Below are 19217 nucleotides of genomic sequence, written 5' to 3'. Positions count from 1 at the left end.
AATTGGGAATAGGCTGACAGTGACTAGAGGGGAGAGGGGAGGGGATTTCAGGGGAAAAGGGTGAAGGGTTTGCAAAACAAGTATAAAGGACACATGGACAAAAACAAGGGTGGGGGTGGAGACTGGAGGGAGGTTGGGAGGGCTAGGGAGTTGGGCTGAGGTGGGAGTAAAAGGCAGAAAACTGTACTTGAACAATGATTTAAAAATTTTTTAAAAATAGCAAAAAAAAAGAGGTGAGGTTAAGAAATCCTGGGACCTATTGAAAATTACGTGTCTCTGTTCTCAGGGTCTAGTACAGTGTCTGGCACATAGTGATTATTGAATGAATGAAAGAATGAACGAATTTTTAAAAAGGCAGTTTTTCAAAACGAAATGAGCTAGAGGCACTTCTGAACGAAGGCTTGATTTGGGGTTCACGAAGGCAGCGAGCACTGAAGGGTGACCCTAAGGGTGAAGGAGTCACCAGTTGTCCGCTGACACGGAGCAGGTGTTGGTCCCACATTTCAAGCAACATAGCCGCTTGGATCTTAGCAGACTTTGCTGGGTAGTACGCTTTCCAGAGCTGCCTCGCCGGTTAAGTGTATGCCCTTCTCCACAGCAGCCCCTGCAGTAGGAAGAACATAACATGTGCTGTATCTCTCTGTATTTCTGACTACTGAATCAGTAACTTCAGTCCAGTGGATGCAAAGAAAATGTGTGCAGTGCTGTAAGTTCCAGATGGAGCTTGTTCACGCGAATTGAGCGTGTCATAACATGTGCCTCGCTTTGGCACAGCTTTGAAATACTGTGCATGATTCAAAGTGCTTGAGTCTGTGTGCCTTGGTTTTAGCTGGGGGTAGTTGGAGAGCTTCGAGTGGCCACCATGTCATTAGTACCGCTGGTATCTAGCCCTCTCAACCTGGAATAGATAAAAATTCTGATCGACTATAGTCTTAGAGTGGGAGGATCAAATGATTTTATTTAATGTGTTGGCATTTCTCTTCATTGGGACTTTAAACAGGCAGGTTCTAAATAGGAACTAACATGTCCCCACTTTTTCCTTCAACAAACAGGGGTCATTCGAGTTACAGATTTAGAACTACCTTCTGTAAATGCAGAATTTGGTAACTTTGATAATTCTGTAAATGCCGAATTAGATCAGATTTGGTTAATTTGATAACTTAGGCTGTAGTGGAAAGAGCAGGCCCTTTGGTTTCAGTGAGGGAAACCCTGTAGCTTGTGCAAAAAGCGATGTGTTCTAAGGATACAAGGCTGGCTTCTAGGAGCCAAGGACAGCAAGGACAGACTCAGGAGGGTCTGCGCCTAGGACCTAGAAGCCCTAGGAACTGAGGTCCCTCAGGCTGTGTCTCGAGGGCCGCAGGGTCTCACCTCTCCTTCTTCCTCTGCACCTGCTCCTTTTTTCTCTCAGCAGATTCGCTGCCTTCACTTCTGTGTGATGCAGCAAGCACAGCTGCCCGGCTCTGGCTTTTTATCACCTCCAGTTCAAGGGCCAGCCAGGGCTGCCTGGCATCTGGTTTCCAAATTCCTGGGAGAATCTGGTGATCTCATCTTGAGTCAGATGACCGCTCCTGGTTTGTTCATTTATTTATTTAAAAAGTTTTACTGAGTGCTGGCTCATGTATCTCAGCTGATTGGAGCACCCTCTCATAACCAAGGGGTTGCAGGTTTGATTCCGGGTCAGGGCAAACACCTAGGTGGTGGGTGCATGTGACCTCTGCCTGAACACATGCAGTCCTTGGTCTGGGCGTGTGCCGGAGGCAGCCAATCAATGCTTCTCTCTCCCATTGCTGTTTCTCTCTTCCCCCTCTCTAAAAGCAATGAAAAAATGTCCTTGGGTGAGGATTAAAAAAAAGTCTTTACTGAATGCCAGAAAGTGTTTTAGACACAGGGGAATGCATCCTACCTTCCTGGACTCTGTGGTGTGTGTGTGTGTGAGAGAGAGAGAGAACTCGTTCTTTGGGGACTGGGTTAAGAGTTACTATTTTCAGAGAAAGAGACAGACGTATGTATGGCTTAGGATCCAGATAGATCTGGATTCGAATCCTGATTTTCTCTCCTTACCAGCCCTGTGTGACCTTGTACGTATCGGGTTACCCCTCCCAGCCCCACTTTTCTCATCAGTAAAATGGGAATAGTCCCTTCTGGGTAGTCCGTGTATTAAAATGGAAGGGTAAAGTCGTGAGCGCAGTGCCTGCCACACGGACTCGGAGCTGCACGCCTCTCTGGTTGTGACCCTGAGCAAATTGCTTAACCTGGTTTTCCGCCCGTGAAATAGGAAAGACTGTCAGCTCCCTCCCGTGCTCACTGCGAGGACCAGTGCGTGCAAGGTGTGCCCGGCTCCGGGCATGTGTGCACAGCAGATGTCAGCGTGGCTGCCACTCCTCTTGCTCGTTATTAGTCACGTTTTTTCTCTTTCTTCTAGTTCCCTTTTGGCCGACGCTTGCCATGTGACATCTACTGGCACGGTGTTTCATTTCACGACAGTGACATATACTCCGGTCAAGTGAACAAGTTCCCAGGTATCTGCTGCGGCTGTTGGGGTGTACAGGTGTTTCCAGGGCTGAGTCTGGGGCGCACCCATCTTCAGGGACAGGATGTGCTTTGAGATCAGACGCGGGCCCCTTCACTGGGCCCGGCTGCCACACTCTGCTGCGGTGCCACCCGCGTGGCAGGGGCCTTAACGCAGAGGGGCCAGGGCTTGGCCCACCGAGGGTTTAGAGATGGGAGGCTCAAAGACGTAAAGGGACGGGCTCTCCGGGTCTGACACCCCTGTCGCAGGCGCGTGACTTCCACCTTGCTGGTTAGAGATGTCACATGGGGGTGTCGTGAGGGGGCTGCATTCTCCAAATGAAAAAAAAGGGGCCATTTTACTTAAGTAATTTACTGAATAAAGTTCTAGGAACATGTCACAGAAACAGATGCACAGTTTTCATTTTCTCTAAGCATCCCACGTGGAGGTGCCACTGTAATCCACGTGCACCCGCCCGCCCGGGGGCCAGCCCCGGTGGCAGGGAACCTCTGCGGCTACCCAGGCCGTTGCCCCAGGGAGACTGGCCAGCGGGAGGACTCCGGCCTGGACAGGGGGCACGGCCGACCTGTTAAGAGACCTGATCACCCCACTCCCAGCCTCCCCTCTGCCTTTTCATTTTATTTTTAACCTCTGCCGCCCTCTTCTGCTGGGAGCGCTGCTCCTTCTTTTTAATGGCTCGGTGAAGCGGGGTGGTCCCAGTGAGCGGAAGTGCTGGGGGAAAGGGGCGTTGGCGAAGCTGGGTCTGAGCCCCGCCAAAGGGTCTTCCGCTGATTTTCAGAAATTTCAACACGTTGTTCAAAACATGTTCTGATGCAGTACGTTTTTAAAAAGGACATCACCCGAACCCGTCCCTCATTTAACAAAACCACGATGTTGATGTTTCCATATTCCTCCCAAACCTTAACCACGATTATGTATCATTTTTTTGTAGTTTCAGTCCGAGTGTAGTTGCCTGATAGAAGGTGTTTTCTCCTAGCATTATATTCTGTATGCTTATTTTAAAAAGGAGAATCAATCTATTTTTCCTTCTTGGGTAGTCCGTGCTGCCTCTGTAGGAAAATAACCCTCAGAACACCTGATATCCCCATACACTGGCTGGGTGTGCCCCGTCTGCCTGGGAGTTTTCAACTGGGCGTGCAAATTGCCCCCAGACACACGTGGCTCAGAATCACTTAGAAGGAGACAGGGCAGGAGACAGGGCCCACCCACCGGGCAGCGTCAGGCATTTCTCCCCAATGGAGTCTTCGCAAGGGTTCCGGGGGCCAGTGTCTGTCCCCTCAGGTGTGAGCTCGGGGGCAAGGAGACAAGGCCCAGGTCTGTGCACGGCAGTCCAGCAGTCCGTTTCGGCTGAGACGGCTGGAAGGAGCCAATATCTGGTGGAGCTACGCCATAGCACAGCTTCCAGGGTCCCCGCCAGGGTCGTGCTCAGTGACCAGCACCACCACCCTCGGGGAAAGCCCGGAGCTCTGGCTTCCTACCAGGTATTCATGCAGTTTGCCAATCAGGGGTCGTTTTAACCATGCGCTTTGTTTTCTAGTAGCACAGCTAACTTTCCACTTTATTGGTTTCCAGGGGAACGGAGCTAGAAAATTAACCCGGGGTCAAGTTTGTCCTCAGAGAAGGAGAGAGGGTTTTGTTGAGGGACGAGAGCGGTGCTCGCAGCCAGGGTTCTCGCGCACGGCTTCATGGGATAGCTGTTATTTGCTCTCTCTGGCTGCTCAGGAAAGGTGACTTTCTGATGGCACTGAAGGACTCACTGGGAAGTCGGGAGAACATAATTTGAAAGAGAACAACTCTTTGAATGAGGACAGAGCCCCTAAGACGTGAATCATCCAGTGAGGCTTCATTTACGTTTTCCCCTTTGCCCGTGCCTCGTCTAGTGGCCGAGAGAAGGAAGCGAGTCAAGCTGTGACTCTGCATTCAGAGCACAAATTAGTAACACAGGGGAAAACGCCCCCGCAGGACTGGGTCCGTGAAAGGTGACAGAGGCATAGTCGTCTCAAGGCAGCAAGTCTGTCCCATCCCACGTTCCACGTGCTGGCGATTAGGACATATCATTTCTTTCTTTTTTTTAAAGATTTTATTTATTTATTCCCAGAGAGGGAAGGGAGGGAGAAAGAGAAAGAGAGAGAGAAAAAGAGAGAGAGAGAAACATCAATGTGCAGTTGCTGGGGGCCGTGGCCTGCAACCCAGGCATGTACCCTGACTGGGAATCGAACCTGTGACACTTTGGTTCACAGCCCGAGCTCAATCCACTGAGCTACACCAGCCAGAGCTAGGACATATAATTTCCACTGGACTAGCGGCAGCTACTTAGCTCTAATGACACAGCAGGCCCTCGAACCTATGGGCAGAGGAGCAGGTGGCTGCGCCCTCTGCTCTGAGAAAGACGGCCGTCCTCTGTGGCGGGCAAGCGCAGGTGTCCTTCGGCTCCAGTGTGTGCCGAGGCTTACCCTCTGTCTCTCTTTACGCCCCGTTATGTAGAACACACATTTTGTGCGCACGGCATGTGACTTGCACTAAGTCCCAGTGGACATGCCAGGCAAGTGTAAACACTTCTCACGCTGAATGGACGGAAAACTTTCGGATATGCGCATGGAAATAATTTATTTTGTTAGTGCCAGCACATGAGCGGTTTAGCCACTTTTCAATGGGCAATTTCCTTCCAATGTTATTGTATCTTAGCTGATGGATTAAGACTTTCTATAAAAATAATCTGATTTAGATGTGTCTCAGTGTCCAGAACTGTCAGTTCTTAGCTTACAAACAACAGCCTTTTGGTGAGTGTCAGGGTCTGAGATGTTGACGGCATGTGGTGGGTGGTGCCTGAGAGCCCACCCTGGGGAGGGGGCTTTCTGTAAAGGGTGGACTGGCCCAGGGAGGGACCCATGGGGCAGCCATCTGGCATGCACTGGTTTGGGCTGAGGACACACAGACAAGGAGAAAGCCACGTAGAGAGGGAAGTGTAATACAAAATACGCACTATGCCAGAGGAAGTTTGGATCTCGGGCACGTGGCCTCACCCAGACTTGCTTGGGGGACGGGCAGGGTGAGAGACACTGGGGAAGATCAACATGCTCCCGGGGATGGATGGGACTGAACCTCGTGCAAAAGAAGGGGGCAGAGTTGGTGCACAGATGCAGACCGAGCACACAGCCCGCTCAGCTGAGGGCAAGGGGCCCAGGATGGTTAGAAAGGGTCACGTGTAGTAGGCAGGGACAAAAGGTCACAGGAAGCCGCTGAGGAATTTTTAAGCCAGAGAGTGACAGGGGGCAGCTTGGGTTTTAGAAAGGTCAGCCAGAGGGGGTGCACTGGACCTGGGCAGGAGGCCGAGAGACAAGGTGGAGAGAGAGCTGAGAGGCTGCTGCAGCATCCAAGCAAAGGTGAACCTACTGGTGGTGCTGGGACTGGAGAGAGGAGGATGGATCTGAATGTCATCTGCTGCCTGATGACTGTAATGTGTTTTTGTTATAAATGATACTTGTGTTGAATAATGCTCCCAGTGCAGCTCAGATTTTGTTTTGTTCTTGGGTATTTTTTTTAATTGGGCAAGCCTGAGGATCAAGCTGTTATCCTCTTGGGTGGCTCCACACAGGATGAGACCCTCGAGGCCTGAGTCTTCGATAGAGCAGAAACAAGCCAGGCCTAGAGGAAGGGGCAGGAGGCAAGCTCCGGTGTGAGAAGCTCCAGCCTGATGAGGGTGTTTTCCCAGTCGATAGGGGAACTGCCCAAACAGGGGTGTCTAGGGACAGCCCTTGATGAGGACCCCAGGCAGGCAGGCAGGCTCCAAAGAACCTGCGAGTGGGCGCTGAAGCCCCAGGTGGGAGGAGCCCCGCTCTCTCAGGGTAGACATGGGGGAAGCAAGGAAGGGTCGCTGGAGAGAACAAGGCAGAGGCATTGCTAAGGCAGCCACTCAGGTACCAGGGACAAAAGACAGGTTTCCAAAATTTGGGGACAAAGCAGTGGAACCTCAGAAAAAAACAGTTCAAATCCTCCTTATTTAATTGGACTACGAAGTTGGGGTCAAAGATTGCCTTGCTCCCAATCTTGAGGGGAGCTGGTGTTAGACCTAGCACTTCTGTCTCAGGTCAGATGGGTCCCAGAGCCCAGGACAGGGGTCACAGGTGGGGTCAGGTGCTGCAGCTGCTTGGAGGAGAGAGGTCGAGTCTGGAGCCGACAGAGCCTGGCCATGACCTTCCTATTCACATACTTACTTTGCGAACATGGGCTCTGGCTCAGCCAGAAGGCCAGGTGCTCTTGTCAGTGTCTTACTGAGAGCAGAGGGCACGCCCCACATCTGTCTCTGAGCCCCTGCCGGAGGTGGGGGTGCCAGTAGCTTCCTCGTGGGGTCCGGTGAAGGGTGGGAGACATTCTCCCAGGCAGCAGTGGGTGGCAACACAGCCAAGATATGGTGGGGCAACAGATCTTTGGTGGGCAACAGATTGGGGTAGGTCTCCACAGGTGCCTTCTGTAGACAGGTGTCCAGGTGGCATTAGAGCTGAGCTCTCTGTCTATAGCCAGTAGGCTGGAAGTGTCTGGGAAAAGTAGCCACGGGCTTCTAGGGTTGCTTCTGAAGTTGGCTGTTTTCAGGAGAGAACAACCTGGAGACAGACTCGAAGGCAACCTTGGAAACGGATCTGTTAGCTTGTGCGGGGCCCGCTGCCCCACACCTCGAAAGGGGCCACTGCAGACTGACGATGAGCATCCACTTAACTCGCTGCACCTTGATTTGCACAGAGCTTTCCCGGAACATTCAGATCGTGCTCCTGTGCCCTCGGCACTTCCGTCTGTGTTGTGTGTGTCCTTCTGACCCGCTGAGGGGTTTCGGGAGCTTCCCCGGTCACAGCCCCACCAACGTACAGAACCCACAGCGCTCTGGTCAGGAGGCGGCGTCTGTTGGGTGTGAGGTGTTTAAAACTATATGGCAAGTTTTTAGTTTAAAACTATAATTAAAATCCTTGCCAGACACAAGTAAAAAGTTTCTAAGGAAGTTGAATGTGTGTTTTTACGTGCTTTTCATCCAGCTCCAGTGTTTAGAACTCCAGATTTCTAATTTCATCGGGGAATAAAAAGGAGTAGCTATAATTTTCCTAACCCATTCTTATTTTTTGGGAAGCTCAGACTGGTGCCTTCAGTGAGGGTTTGTTTTTTGTTTTTTTGTAATATTGAAGAGTCCACATGAGAGCACAGTGTCTTAGTACTTTTTAAGCTCCTTTACGTCTTACTTAATCCATCTCTATATCCTTCTAAATAAGAACTAAGAAGCAGGGTATTGACAATCTTGAAGTTCCGATCTTTAGATTTGTTGCTCTTCTGAGTGTGCCCGGGGAAGCAAGAAGTAGTTTATTGAAACCCTCAGCCGCACGTGCTTGCCCTCTGCTTCCCGCACAGGGGCGTCGAGAGAAGCCTCGTGCACCCTCACGGTGCCCACCTGGGAGGTGTGACAGTTCGGACACGCCGGGCTGGCACGGAACTCTGTTCTTTCTGTCGAAAGTACCTCCGCGGAGCAGATTGCCAGTGTCGGTGACAGGCCTGTGGGGCTCCTTCAGGGCGGACGCCGCGCTCAGTCTCGGTCTTGAGCGGTGGTATTTGCTTTAACAAAGAAGCACGTTATAATGTAAAACGAATTACTTAAAATTTGCTAAGGTAGACACTCAGTTTCCTCTCTTGTCAGAGTTATTAAAGATATGACCAGGAAAAAAAAGTCCCCCATTCTTTTTAAATGTTTTCCAAGGGAGGCATTTCAGTCCCCTCTGGATAAATCAGTGAGATCTGACCCATGTGGGCGGATCCCTGATACTTACAACCCAAGGGCTCCTACGGATTCTGCTCCCCCGCCCTGAGACTATGAGTTACGCTGTGGTATCTTTTCCAGTTCCTGTCCTCATTTCAAAGAGACAGATTTTATGTGGAAAGGCGTATATTTTTCCATTTTATACCTTTAATATTCATAAAAGGCTAAAACAAAGAAACTTAGTTAAGCTTCTCCTAATGTGAGCAGAGTCCACTAGATAATATTCTCGAGGGTGTGAGACGGAAGGAATCCCAGAAATATGTATGTTGGCCCCAAATTTTAAACAAGGATGAAGTTTTAAGTGCGAGATATAATGCATTACATTGTTTAGGGGGCTGACAAAGAACAGAATAATAAGCTAGGTGGAAACTCATTCCTTCAAGTGGATGTCTCATTTTTATAGGAAAAAAAATTCACCCCTTACCTCAAGTTTTTCAGTGATTTGGTAGGTCTTTCCAAACCACGAGTCACCGCTGTGGGGAGCAACTCATACTTTCTTTAATCCTGCCCGAATACGTGCATATGGGGTTAGGGAGGTTGGAGAAGGCCCAGGCCATGGCCGCTGTGCAGCGGGCGGCCCGCGCTGGGGAAGCCTCACCGCCTCTCTCCTCCCCAGGCATGACGGAGATGGTGCGGAAGATCACTCTGAGCAGGGCCGTGAGGATCATGCAGAGCCTCTTCCCCGAGGAGTACAACTTCTACCCTCGTTCCTGGATCCTGCCCGACGAGTTCCAGCTCTTTGCCGCTCAGGTGCGTGCTGCTTCACCCCCCGTGGCCCGGGAATGACACTGCGGTTGCAGGTTGCAACCGTGTCCTGGGCGCCGGGGTGAGGGGTCCCCGGGAAGCCGAGGCTGGCCCAGGGAGTGTCTGACGGGGCACAGTAGGTGTTGGCAGCCATCACGGCAGACTGCGGAGCTGACCAGGTAAGGCGACAGGTCGGTGAGCTGAAGAAGTGGGTGTTGACATGAGGAGACAGTTCAGACGCTGACATTGGAGCTGCACCCCGGGGTCAGCATTCGGGGAGCCAGGGAGACAGAGCTGGGACAGCTGGCTGAGCCCGCAAGAGGACTGGGACTAAACAGGTGAATCTGGAGGTGTGGTCTCCCCAGCATCCCGCCGTGTGAAAAGAGGAGGCTGGGCTCCGTCTCGGGGCCGGGGGCTAGGTCTGACAAACCGTGGGGCGGGGGACCCTTTCGGGTGTCCTGCTTTACATTTGTCCCAGAGTCCATTTCCAAGCCACCCACTCCGTATCACGGCAACATATCTGAGCACGACATACTTTGGCTGTTTCACCATGATTGTGAAACAGAGCCAGTGGGGAAGCTGAATTCGGAATTGTCACTGTGGTTAGTCTTTCAACGGGTGCAGTTAGGATGGTCTCAAAGCCTCTGTCAGCGGGCTCCACGGCCCATCTCGCGCCTCCGAGGGCAGCGACAACAGGCACCCGCCTAACCGCGACGTGGGTGGCCCCATGGACCGGTCCTGCTGGGCTCCGTGCTGCAGTGTGCTGCCAGAGGAACCTTATTTCTTCTGGTCCTCACAGTGGAGTTGATTGTATCGATATTATTATCCCCACTTTGTGGATCAGGAAACCGAGGTTTTGAGAAATTAAGTGACTTGCTTGAGGAGTGGGGTTTAGACTTAGAGCTGATTTCAAGGTCTGTGTTTTTATCGTCTGTTTTATTGCCTGCAGGTTGTTTTGGTTGTTAATAGTAAATCATGAAACTTGTAATAAAATTAGAACTTGTAAGGCACCAAAAGAGCTTGAAGTGGTAATTTTTGAAAGGAAGCTCTCGACGGGATGGTGTCACATGGGTCTGTTCATCTCCCAAAGTTCATCAGAGCGCTAACTTAAAATGAGGGCACTTTATTATATGCAAATTATCTTTCAATTAAGTTAATTTTAAAAAATAAAGTAAACTGTCAGCTGCTCCCCATGCTGACCCCTCGGTGTCCCACCTGTGGGTTCTGCTCCCAGTGAGGGATACCTTCCCTTCCCGTTTCTGCAAGTCTTTCCCTGTCCGTTTCGCAAGGCCGAATTTAAATGGGATTCCAGCTGCGCCTTCGAGATCAGGTGAATGAGAAGGGTGTTCCCATCATCTCCCAGAAGCTCCTCTGGGCCTCTGTGCAGCCGCTCTGCTCAGCCCTCAGCCCGGCCGCTGCTGCTCTGCATTCTCCCCGCAGGTTAGTTCGGCCTGCTCAGGACATTCACACACACGGAACCCACTAGTGTGTACTTTTCTGAGTCTTCTTTTTTCTTCCAGAATTATGTTTTTGAGATTCACCCATGTTTGTTGGGTATGTCAGTAGTTGGTATTTTTTGGGTGAGAAGTGTTCCACTGTGTGACTGTACCACAGTTTGTTTATCGATTCCCCAGTTGATGGGCATTAGGGTCGTCTCCGGTTTGGGGATATCATCAGTAAAGCTGCCCAGACTAACCATGTACGTAAGAACTGGGGCAGGAGGAAGAGTGTTGAGCATAAGGTAGGTGTATGTTTAACTTTGTAAGAAATGGCCGGGCCCTGGCTGGTGTAGCTCAGCATATTGAGCGTGGGCCTGTGAACCAAAGGGTCACTGGTTCGATTCCCAGTCAGGGCACGTGCCTGGGTTGCAAGCCAGGTCCCTAGTGGGGGGCATGTGAAAGGCAACTGCACACTGGTGTTTCTCTCCCTCTCTTTCCTTCCCTTCTCCTCTCTCTAAATATAAATAAATAAACTCTTAAAAAATAGTAAAAACTCTTGCACTAAAAAATTAAAAAAAAAAAAAGAAGTGGCCGGGCTGTTTTCCAAAGTGGTTGTAACACCTCACATTGCCACTGGAGGCGTGTGGGAGTTCTGCTCCTCCCACACCATGGCTAGTCCTTAGTTCTGTTAGTCTTTTGAATTTTAGACATTCTGGGAGACATGTAGTTGTAGCTCTTTATGGTTTTAATTTTATAGCCTCCTTGATGTCTAGATGTTGAGCATCTTTTCCTATGCTTTTTGGCTGCCTGAATATTTCTTGTTAAGCATCTATTCAAATTTTTTGCTAATTTTTAGTAGTATTTTACTGTTAAGTTGTGAGTTCTCCATATGCTCTGTGTATAAGACTTGTGTGTGTGTGTGTGGTGATGTGTTTGTGTATGTGTGTGATTATGTCCTCCCACTCTTCAGTCTTAACCTTGAGTTTGCATTCTTAACTGTCTTTTGAAGAGCAAAAGTTATTAATTTTGATGAAGTTTAATTTATCATTTTTTAATAGTTTGTGCTTTTGTGTGATATCCAAGACATCTTTGCCTAATTAAAGGTTATGAGGATTCTATGCTTTGTGTTTTTTCCCTAGAAGTTTTACATTGAGCTCTAAGATCCACTTCAAGTTAGTTTTTGTGTATGGTATGAGATTGGGGTCGAAATTTGCTTTTTTCTATATGGATATTCCGGTTTCAGCACCTTCTGTTGAAATGGCCGTCATTCCTCCGTTGAATGACCTCGGCATCTCTGTGGAAAAGCAGTGGATCACACATGTTTTGGCCTGTTTACAGACTGTTTAGTTCCATGCCTCTGAGTGTTTACTCTTCTGCTAGTGAAGCCTCGGGCTCCATAGTGGGTCTTGAAATCAGTGATGCCAGCCTTTCGGCTTAGCTTATCCTCAGAATCGTCTGGCCGCCGCAGGCCTTGCGTATTTCCAGATTGACTTTCCAGTCAGTCTGTTCCGTTCCCACAAAGACGCCCGCTGGGATTTCGGCATTGTGTTGGATCTGCCGACCAGTTTGGGGACAGGGATGTCTTAGCAGTGCTGAGTCAGAGCCATGGTTTTATCTCGCTTTGTTTATGTCTTCCTTATTTGTCTCAGCAGCGTTGTATACAGTTTCCCCTGCCTGTTTTCCTTCCTCATGCTACTGTAGATGATATTCCTGAATTTCATTTTCCTGTCGTTTGTTGCTAGTGCTAGACATCCAACTGACTTTAATTTTGAACTTGTCCCATGGGGTCTTGCTGGACTCCCTTATTAGTTCTAGAAGTTCTTTTTTTGGCACAGTTGTTAGGATTTTCTATGTGTACGATTAATTCGTCTGCGAATGAATATGTTATTTCTTCCTTTGTAATCTACATGTGCCTTTCATTTCTTTTTCCCGTTAAAACACGCTGGGCCAGGACCCATGTACTGTGTGGGACGGAAGTGACTAGAGGGGACATCCTTACCTCGTTCCCCATCCCGGGGGCAGCGTCAGCCTTTCACTGTTGAGTGTGGTGTCAACCAGAGGTTGTGCGTAGGTGCCCTTCATTAGGTGGGCGCAGGGGTGTCTCCTGTAGTTTGCAGGAAGTTTTCCATCATGAATGGGCACTTAATTTTGTCAGATGTCTTGCTGCATCTATTAAGATGTTGTGAGTTCTTTTCTTTATTTTAGTAATATGACGAATCCCACTGATTAATTTTTTAAATGTTTAGCTAAGCTTTCATTCCCGACATAAACCCTGCTTGGTTCTAATGTATTATTTGTTTTTATATACTTGCTGACATTTTGTGAGGAATTGTGTCTTCTGTGTCTTCGACCGTGAGACAGGTTGACATTTCATGTCTTTGTCTGGCTTGGTGTCAGGCAAGCTTTATTAAAGGAGTCGGCAAATGCCGCTTCTGTTTTTGAAGATTTTATATAATATTAGTATTATTCCTTTCTTACATGTTTGATGGAATTCACTGTTGAAGGTATTTGGGCATGGAGCTTTCTTTCTGAGAATACGTTAAGTTTGATTTTTAAAAATATAGGTAATTTGTCTTTCAAGGAACTAGTCCGTTTCATATAAGCTGTCAAACCTACTGAAATAAAATTTTTTAAAATAGCATTTCCTTATTTTTTAACATCTGTGAGATATGTATCATTGCTGATATCGATAATTCGTGTTTACTTTTTTCATGATCGGTCTAGCTAGAGGTTACTAATTTTTTGCTTTTTTTTAAAGAACCAATTAATGATTTTATTATTTTTTCTCTCTTGTTTGTTCATTTTCTATATCATTGATTTCTAATTTTTATTATTTCTACTTCTTTTGGGTTTACTCTTCTTTCCTTTCTAAAATAAAAGGCTATTTTAAAGAGGAACCTAAGTTCATTGATTTTAAACATGAAAGCAATGCATTTCCCTCTAAGCACGCCTTGCTCTCTCTCTCATTGTAAGTGTGTAGAAGTGCGGTTGATTCTTGTGTACTAACTTTGTATCCTGTAACCTTGCTCACCTCTTCCAATAGTGCCAGTAGCCTATTTTGTAGGTTCCATAGGATTTCCTATATAGACTGTCATGTTCTCTGAGAATAGGATGGTTTTGTGTCTCGCTTTCCAATCAGCCCTTTATTTCTTTTTCTTGCTTGATTGTCCTGGCTAGAGCCGCTGTAAAATGATATCTGAGCAACAGACAGGCTGAGGGCTGTATCTAGGCGTTAAGACAGGAGTCTCATGCAGAGAGGGACCGTTAGAAGGTGGAATCCAAGGCCAAAAGTATCCCCAGACCAGAGAGGGCATGCGTTCAGGGATCTGGTGGGAATGCCGTGGCCAAGACGGGAAGCCCCAGAGGAGGGGCAGATTTACTGGGGAAGGTGGAAACCTGAGCCAGTGCTTGTTGCTTAACTGACAGGTTTCTGGTTTTAGCCCTTAAGAAAGATGCTCTATCACCAGTAAAAGGGGCAGGGGGTTAGCAACTGCTCTGTCTCTTCCTATTGTAGCATTCTAAGCCTTCACATGGCAAAGCCCATCCGACTGATGCTGAAGGTGGTTGGAACCGGATAGTTCCCTAACGCAAAGGAGGATTTCTTTGTCTCTAAAATGACAGTAATTTAGAGTCTGCTGGTCCAGGGGCTGGGACAGGCAGAATGGGACCGTGAACACCCTGTGACCATCACTTAGTCCTACCGGGATCTTGGGTCAGTCCCTTCTCCTCTCAGCCCCGTTGCTCCATCTGTTAAATGGGGAACCGCTTATAACCTGGGAGCGATTACAGGCCTCCAGCGAGTATCCGATGATGAAATGCTTTCTTAGCTGCAACTTTGATTTTTTTAAAAAAGTGGCCTTGTTTTTAATACCCCCTTTGTTTTAATACAAAACAACACTGTCACATTAAGAATTCAAACATAGCGATGCATAATGCAAAGAGTGAAAGAAGTGTCCCCGTGCCTCAGAAATTACCGGACACTTCAGGGTTTATTTTTCCAGTTTTTTTTGTGTGTACACAAAGATGCACTGGAACACACGCAGCTTTTTTTCTTTAAAAAAATGGGATTTTACTCTACAGTTTTTTACCCTCTTTTCCCCACTTCATATATTTTAGACATCTTTCCATGTTAGCACGGTATAGTAGCAGTGCATCGTATGACTGCGCCGTGACTTTTAAAATCACCTCCCCACTGATGGGCATCTAGGTGGTTCTCAGGTTCCTTGGTCCCATAAAGAATGCTGTTGGCGCACCCTGACATAAGTATCTTTATGCACTTGTGCCAGCGTTCCCTTCAGAGAGACCTCTCCAGGTGGAATTCCTGCATTTGCATTTTGACAGGCAAGCCACACCCAGGGCGTCACGGAAACGCTGCACTGACGTGGGAGGGGGAAAGGCCGCGCCAGAGCCAGGGCCCCGCGCTCTCAGCGCGGCATGTGGGCTTTGCCGCCTGATTCTGGGTAACAGCAGGAGGAGGTCTGAGTAGCTGCAAAACATTCTAGAACCTGATGCTCTGTGGGTATTTTATTTACCTCGTTAATGAGGATTAAATTTACTTCGTTAAGAAAGGGGGAGATGCACGGCCCCCTGCTATAGCCATTTGCAAAACTGGTACCCAGATCTGATCAGCAGGTGGCGCCAGGAGGAAGCCAGTGGGGTTCTCAGTGGAAATTTTTGCGACAACCAGAGGAGGGTGCAGGCTTCCTTCCCAGTTTTAGCAGATGGCCAATAAAAAAAAATTCCTTGGAGTTTATTTTGCATATGGTCTCCCATCTGGGTATTTGAGAAAAGTACAGTTTTGTTATCAAAACAGTATTTATTATGGTGAAGGAGTTTATATTTCATGGCAGAAGAACTTTTTAGTGAATAAAGCCAAAAAGCTGTTCAATAAGGTTTTGCAGCTTCTTGGACGGAACCAGCAAGCACGGGGTTCTTCCATTTTCCTCTCCAGTTACCCTCCTAAGTTAGCTTCTATTGATTCAGCTCCTCAAGGCTGAATGAAATGCATTATGTGCAAAATCCCCCGAGAACAATGTTCTCCTCTGGCTGTAGGAGCTAGGAAAATGTGGACTTATAAGTGGGTCAGAGTCAAAGCAAAAGAAAACCTGCAAAACAACGCGTGTGTTCCTTGTCCCGATCCCACGCCTGTCCAACAGGCTTCTGGAGGGTTGGCTGTTGGCATCATTTCCCTTCATCTGGACAATGTGCCGGTTCGGCTGACCTCAGGTTACCCCGTGGTTGAAGTTCACCCAAAGGGTGAAGCTTAGGCTCCTGCACAGGCCTTGGCGAGCCCTAGCCCACCCCTGCAGCCTCAGCACCCACCACATGCAGCCTCTTCCTCTGGGGCCCTTCCACGTTCAACTCTCTCTGGTCCTCAGCGCGCCTCTGCCGCCCCCATCCTTCAGCCACCTGACCAGTTTTGCTGATTCTTCAGACCCCTGCTTATCCTTTACATTCTCTGTAAAACTCACCCTGCCCCTCTCACACACACGCTGGGGGGCACTTTGTTTTTCCCCCTTCATGGTACCCAAGTCTGTCACACTGTTTAGTGACTCGTGTTTAGTTCTCTTTCCCTCCTGTTCTTAAGATCCGCGAGGCTGGCGAGGGCCTGGACGGGCCTTATTCATCATTGTATCCCCAGTGCTCATCCCAGTGCCTGGTGCACAACGGGAAGCCCAGTGTATTTGCCAAATTGAATTGCAAATGAATATGCAGGTGCTGTGGTTGAAAATGTTGTCTCTTGTAAGTTTAGCCATGAAAGTTACTTGCTTCTCCAAGGCCACAGGTATTAGCTTGACCCAACCCGTCACTTTAAAGGGGCACGGGCCATACCTGGGCCATGAGGAACTTAACCAAAGTAGTGCCATCTGATGAGATGGTGGTCGAGCTGCTGGCCTTTCCCGGCGATCCCAGCCTCCACCCCACACAGAGCCCTGACACGCACCGCAGTGGACTTGGGAGCCGTCGTGGAGACCAGATGCCTTCTGTGCTGCAGCATGGCACCCCTGGAGGCTGGCGCCGTGGCCTGGGGTTCTGGTGCATAACCAGTGGAAGACTGAAGACAGAGTGAGGGGACTCCAGCTGTCAGAAGGCAGATGATTCAGAGCTGCTGGCAGAGACGCTGCAGGAGCCGTGGTTTCACCTCCCCATCTGCTTCAAGTTTTATTGCCTTTGTTGCCAAAAATAGAACTTCACCTCCTGCTTAGATGTATCATATTGTTCTTGTGCCCCACGCTTAACAGCTCCATTTGTTTACTGGAAAAATGGTGTCATCCCAAACTCAAGATGCTGCTCCTCTCTGGAAAAGCATACTTAAGGCTATTCATTAGGAAGTCCTTTTAAACAGCCCCAGTGACAGGCGGCATCTGTGCAGGGCTTCAAGGTTCTCCGAGTGCTTTCTGTGGGCGTGGCCTCCTCTTCCCTCCCTCAGGTGTCATGACCTCCAGTGTGCAGGTGAGAAGACAGGGGTCCGGAGTCGAAGGTGCTTGCTCGTGGTTACAGGTGACCCAGGCCTGCACCACAGCCACTGCCCTCGGATCTCGGCCCGGGTTTCGTTCCGACTTTTCCTGAGGCCTACAGAGTGCCAGGTGCTGAGGGTGCGAGACCAGTCCGAGGTGTCCTTGCCCCGTGCAGCGTTTCGTGTGAGTGGAACCCTGGGCCCGGGCCAGGAGACCTGCTGCAGCCCTGGCCCCGCCTCTTCCCCCCAGCTCTCTGGGGATGTGACTGCGATATAACATGATATATTTTTAAGGTTTACATCACGATGATTTGATACACATGCATATATATATAGCAAAGTGATTACCACAGGGAGGTCAGCGAGCACATCCATCATGTCACACAATTCCATTTGTTTTTTGTGGTGAGACCATCTAAGATCTACTTTCTTACCAACTTTCCAGTGTGTAAAGCAGCACCGTGAACTGCATTTGCCGCGCCGCTGCGTGTGCGATCTCCAGAGGGCTGGCCTTGTGACGGGAAGTGTGTGCCTTGTCCGACGTCCCCCCTTTCCCTCAGCCCTCAGCCCCCAGCCCCTGGCAGCCGCCGTTCTGCTGTTTCTGCGAGTTCGGCTTGTTTTTCGATTCCACGCATACCTGCTGTCAGACTGCATTTGTCACGTTCTGATATATTTCACTTCGCACAATGCCCTCGGGATCTATTCACGTCGTCGAGAATGGCAAGGTTTCCTTTTTGTGGCTGAGCAATATTCCTGTGCGTGCCTAGCGTTCTCTTCGTCCGTTCCTCTGTCGATGGACACGCAGATTGTTGCCACGTGTTGGTTGTTGTGGAAGAACGCCACGGCGAACATGGGGGTGGGTGCGGGTACTTCTTAGACTGATGTCATTTCCTTTGTGTAGAAAACCAAAAGTGGGCTTGCTGGGTCAGATGTTTTTAATTTTTTCGAGGCAGCTCTACACTCTGTTACACAGTGACTGCGCCAACTTGCATCCACCTCGTTAGGTGGGACGTGACATCTCGTTGTGGTTTTGATTCGAGTTTCCCCGATGGCTGGTGATGTTGAGCATCTTTTCATGTACCTGTTGGCCATTTGTACGTTTTCTCTGTTCAGGCAGGTCCTCTGCTCATTTTTAAATTACACTGTTATTATTATCTGTTATTGAGTGGGATGAGCTCCTTACGCCATTTAATAGTAACCCCTTATCAGGTAGATGGTTTGCAAATGCTTCCTCTCCTTTTGTGGGTTGCCTCTTCGTTTTGTCGATTTTTAATTTTTTTTTTTTTGCCGTGCAGGAGCTCTCCAGTTTGATGTGTTCCCACCTGTTGGTTTCTGCTTTGTCACTCACTTTGTCACTCGTGCTTTTGGTGTCATATCCTGCTGTCACTGCTCAGCAGGCGGTGTTGCCCGCGCCAAGCTGTCTGCCACCCTGCCCCTCCCCCGCGCCTGGCCCTGGGTTTCAGTGCTGCTTCTGCAGGAGGAGAAGGTTGCAGAACACCGCTAAGGCTCCTTCCTTTTGAGACTCTGTGAGTCTGGCTTTCCTGGACTTCCATAATACTCCCGGCTGGAGTTAAAATTCCGCACAGATTTCTGCCACCGAGGTTTCAGTTGGAGCACACAGCGGCTTATGTAATCAATTAGCTTCTCGCACACCCTGGGCCAGTGCAGCCCTGGGCCCAGGGAAGTGCTGGTGATGAAGGCTGTGCTACCAGTGCTTCTGGAACCGCACAGGGGAAAGGGGATGGCACGGGGCCTGGCCATCTCCCCACGTCCGTCTCACCCCTCCCAGGAGGTCCGCAGAGGCTGTGTCCACCCATTCTGTTCCCAGTAGCCCTGGCGGGTGGTTGGCTGAGCCGTGTACATCCTACCCAAGACTTCCTCCCCGCTGGTTCCCTCGGAAACCCATTCAGAAAGATTCACTTCTGCACAAGTTCTCACACTTCTGTTTCTCCAGCCAGGGTCTCCCTTCCTGCACTTGTCCACCTGACAAACTCTCCCTGAGCCTCCCTGTGCCAGAGTTGATGCCTCCGAATCTGGGAAGGCCTTTTCTGATACACCCCTCTCCCACTCCCCTCCCTCCCACTGTCCTGCTGCCCAGACCCACGGACAGTCCCTCCCGGCCCCCTTCTGTGCTCTCCCTTGGTTACAGGACCCCCAAACACGGCGTTCTGTGGCAGTGCTCTGGGCGACAGATAGTGAGGCAGGCGTGTGGGGTCATTAAGACCTAGGTTACAATCCTTTCTCCACCATTTT

General features: G+C 49.4%; 1 protein-coding gene across 1 annotated transcript in view; it reads left to right on the top strand.

The window, feature by feature from the left end:
• The window catches only part of TTLL11 (tubulin tyrosine ligase like 11), a 188754-nt gene that overhangs the window by 31595 nt on the left and 137942 nt on the right, over positions 1-19217 (top strand). Inside the window, exons 2-3 of the mRNA XM_045840022.1 lie at positions 2423-2519; positions 8941-9074. Of these exons, the coding sequence (XP_045695978.1) occupies positions 2423-2519; positions 8941-9074 (231 nt within the window). The remainder of the gene's footprint in view (positions 1-2422; positions 2520-8940; positions 9075-19217) is intronic.

This window comes from Phyllostomus hastatus, unplaced genomic scaffold, assembly GCF_019186645.2.
Source record: "Phyllostomus hastatus isolate PE091 unplaced genomic scaffold, TTU_PhHast_1.1 phas_contig_34, whole genome shotgun sequence".
In the NCBI taxonomy this organism is placed as follows: Eukaryota; Metazoa; Chordata; class Mammalia; order Chiroptera; family Phyllostomidae; genus Phyllostomus; species Phyllostomus hastatus.
Note: the sequence above shows the minus strand (reverse complement) of the source record. Positions and strands in the feature narration are given on the sequence as shown.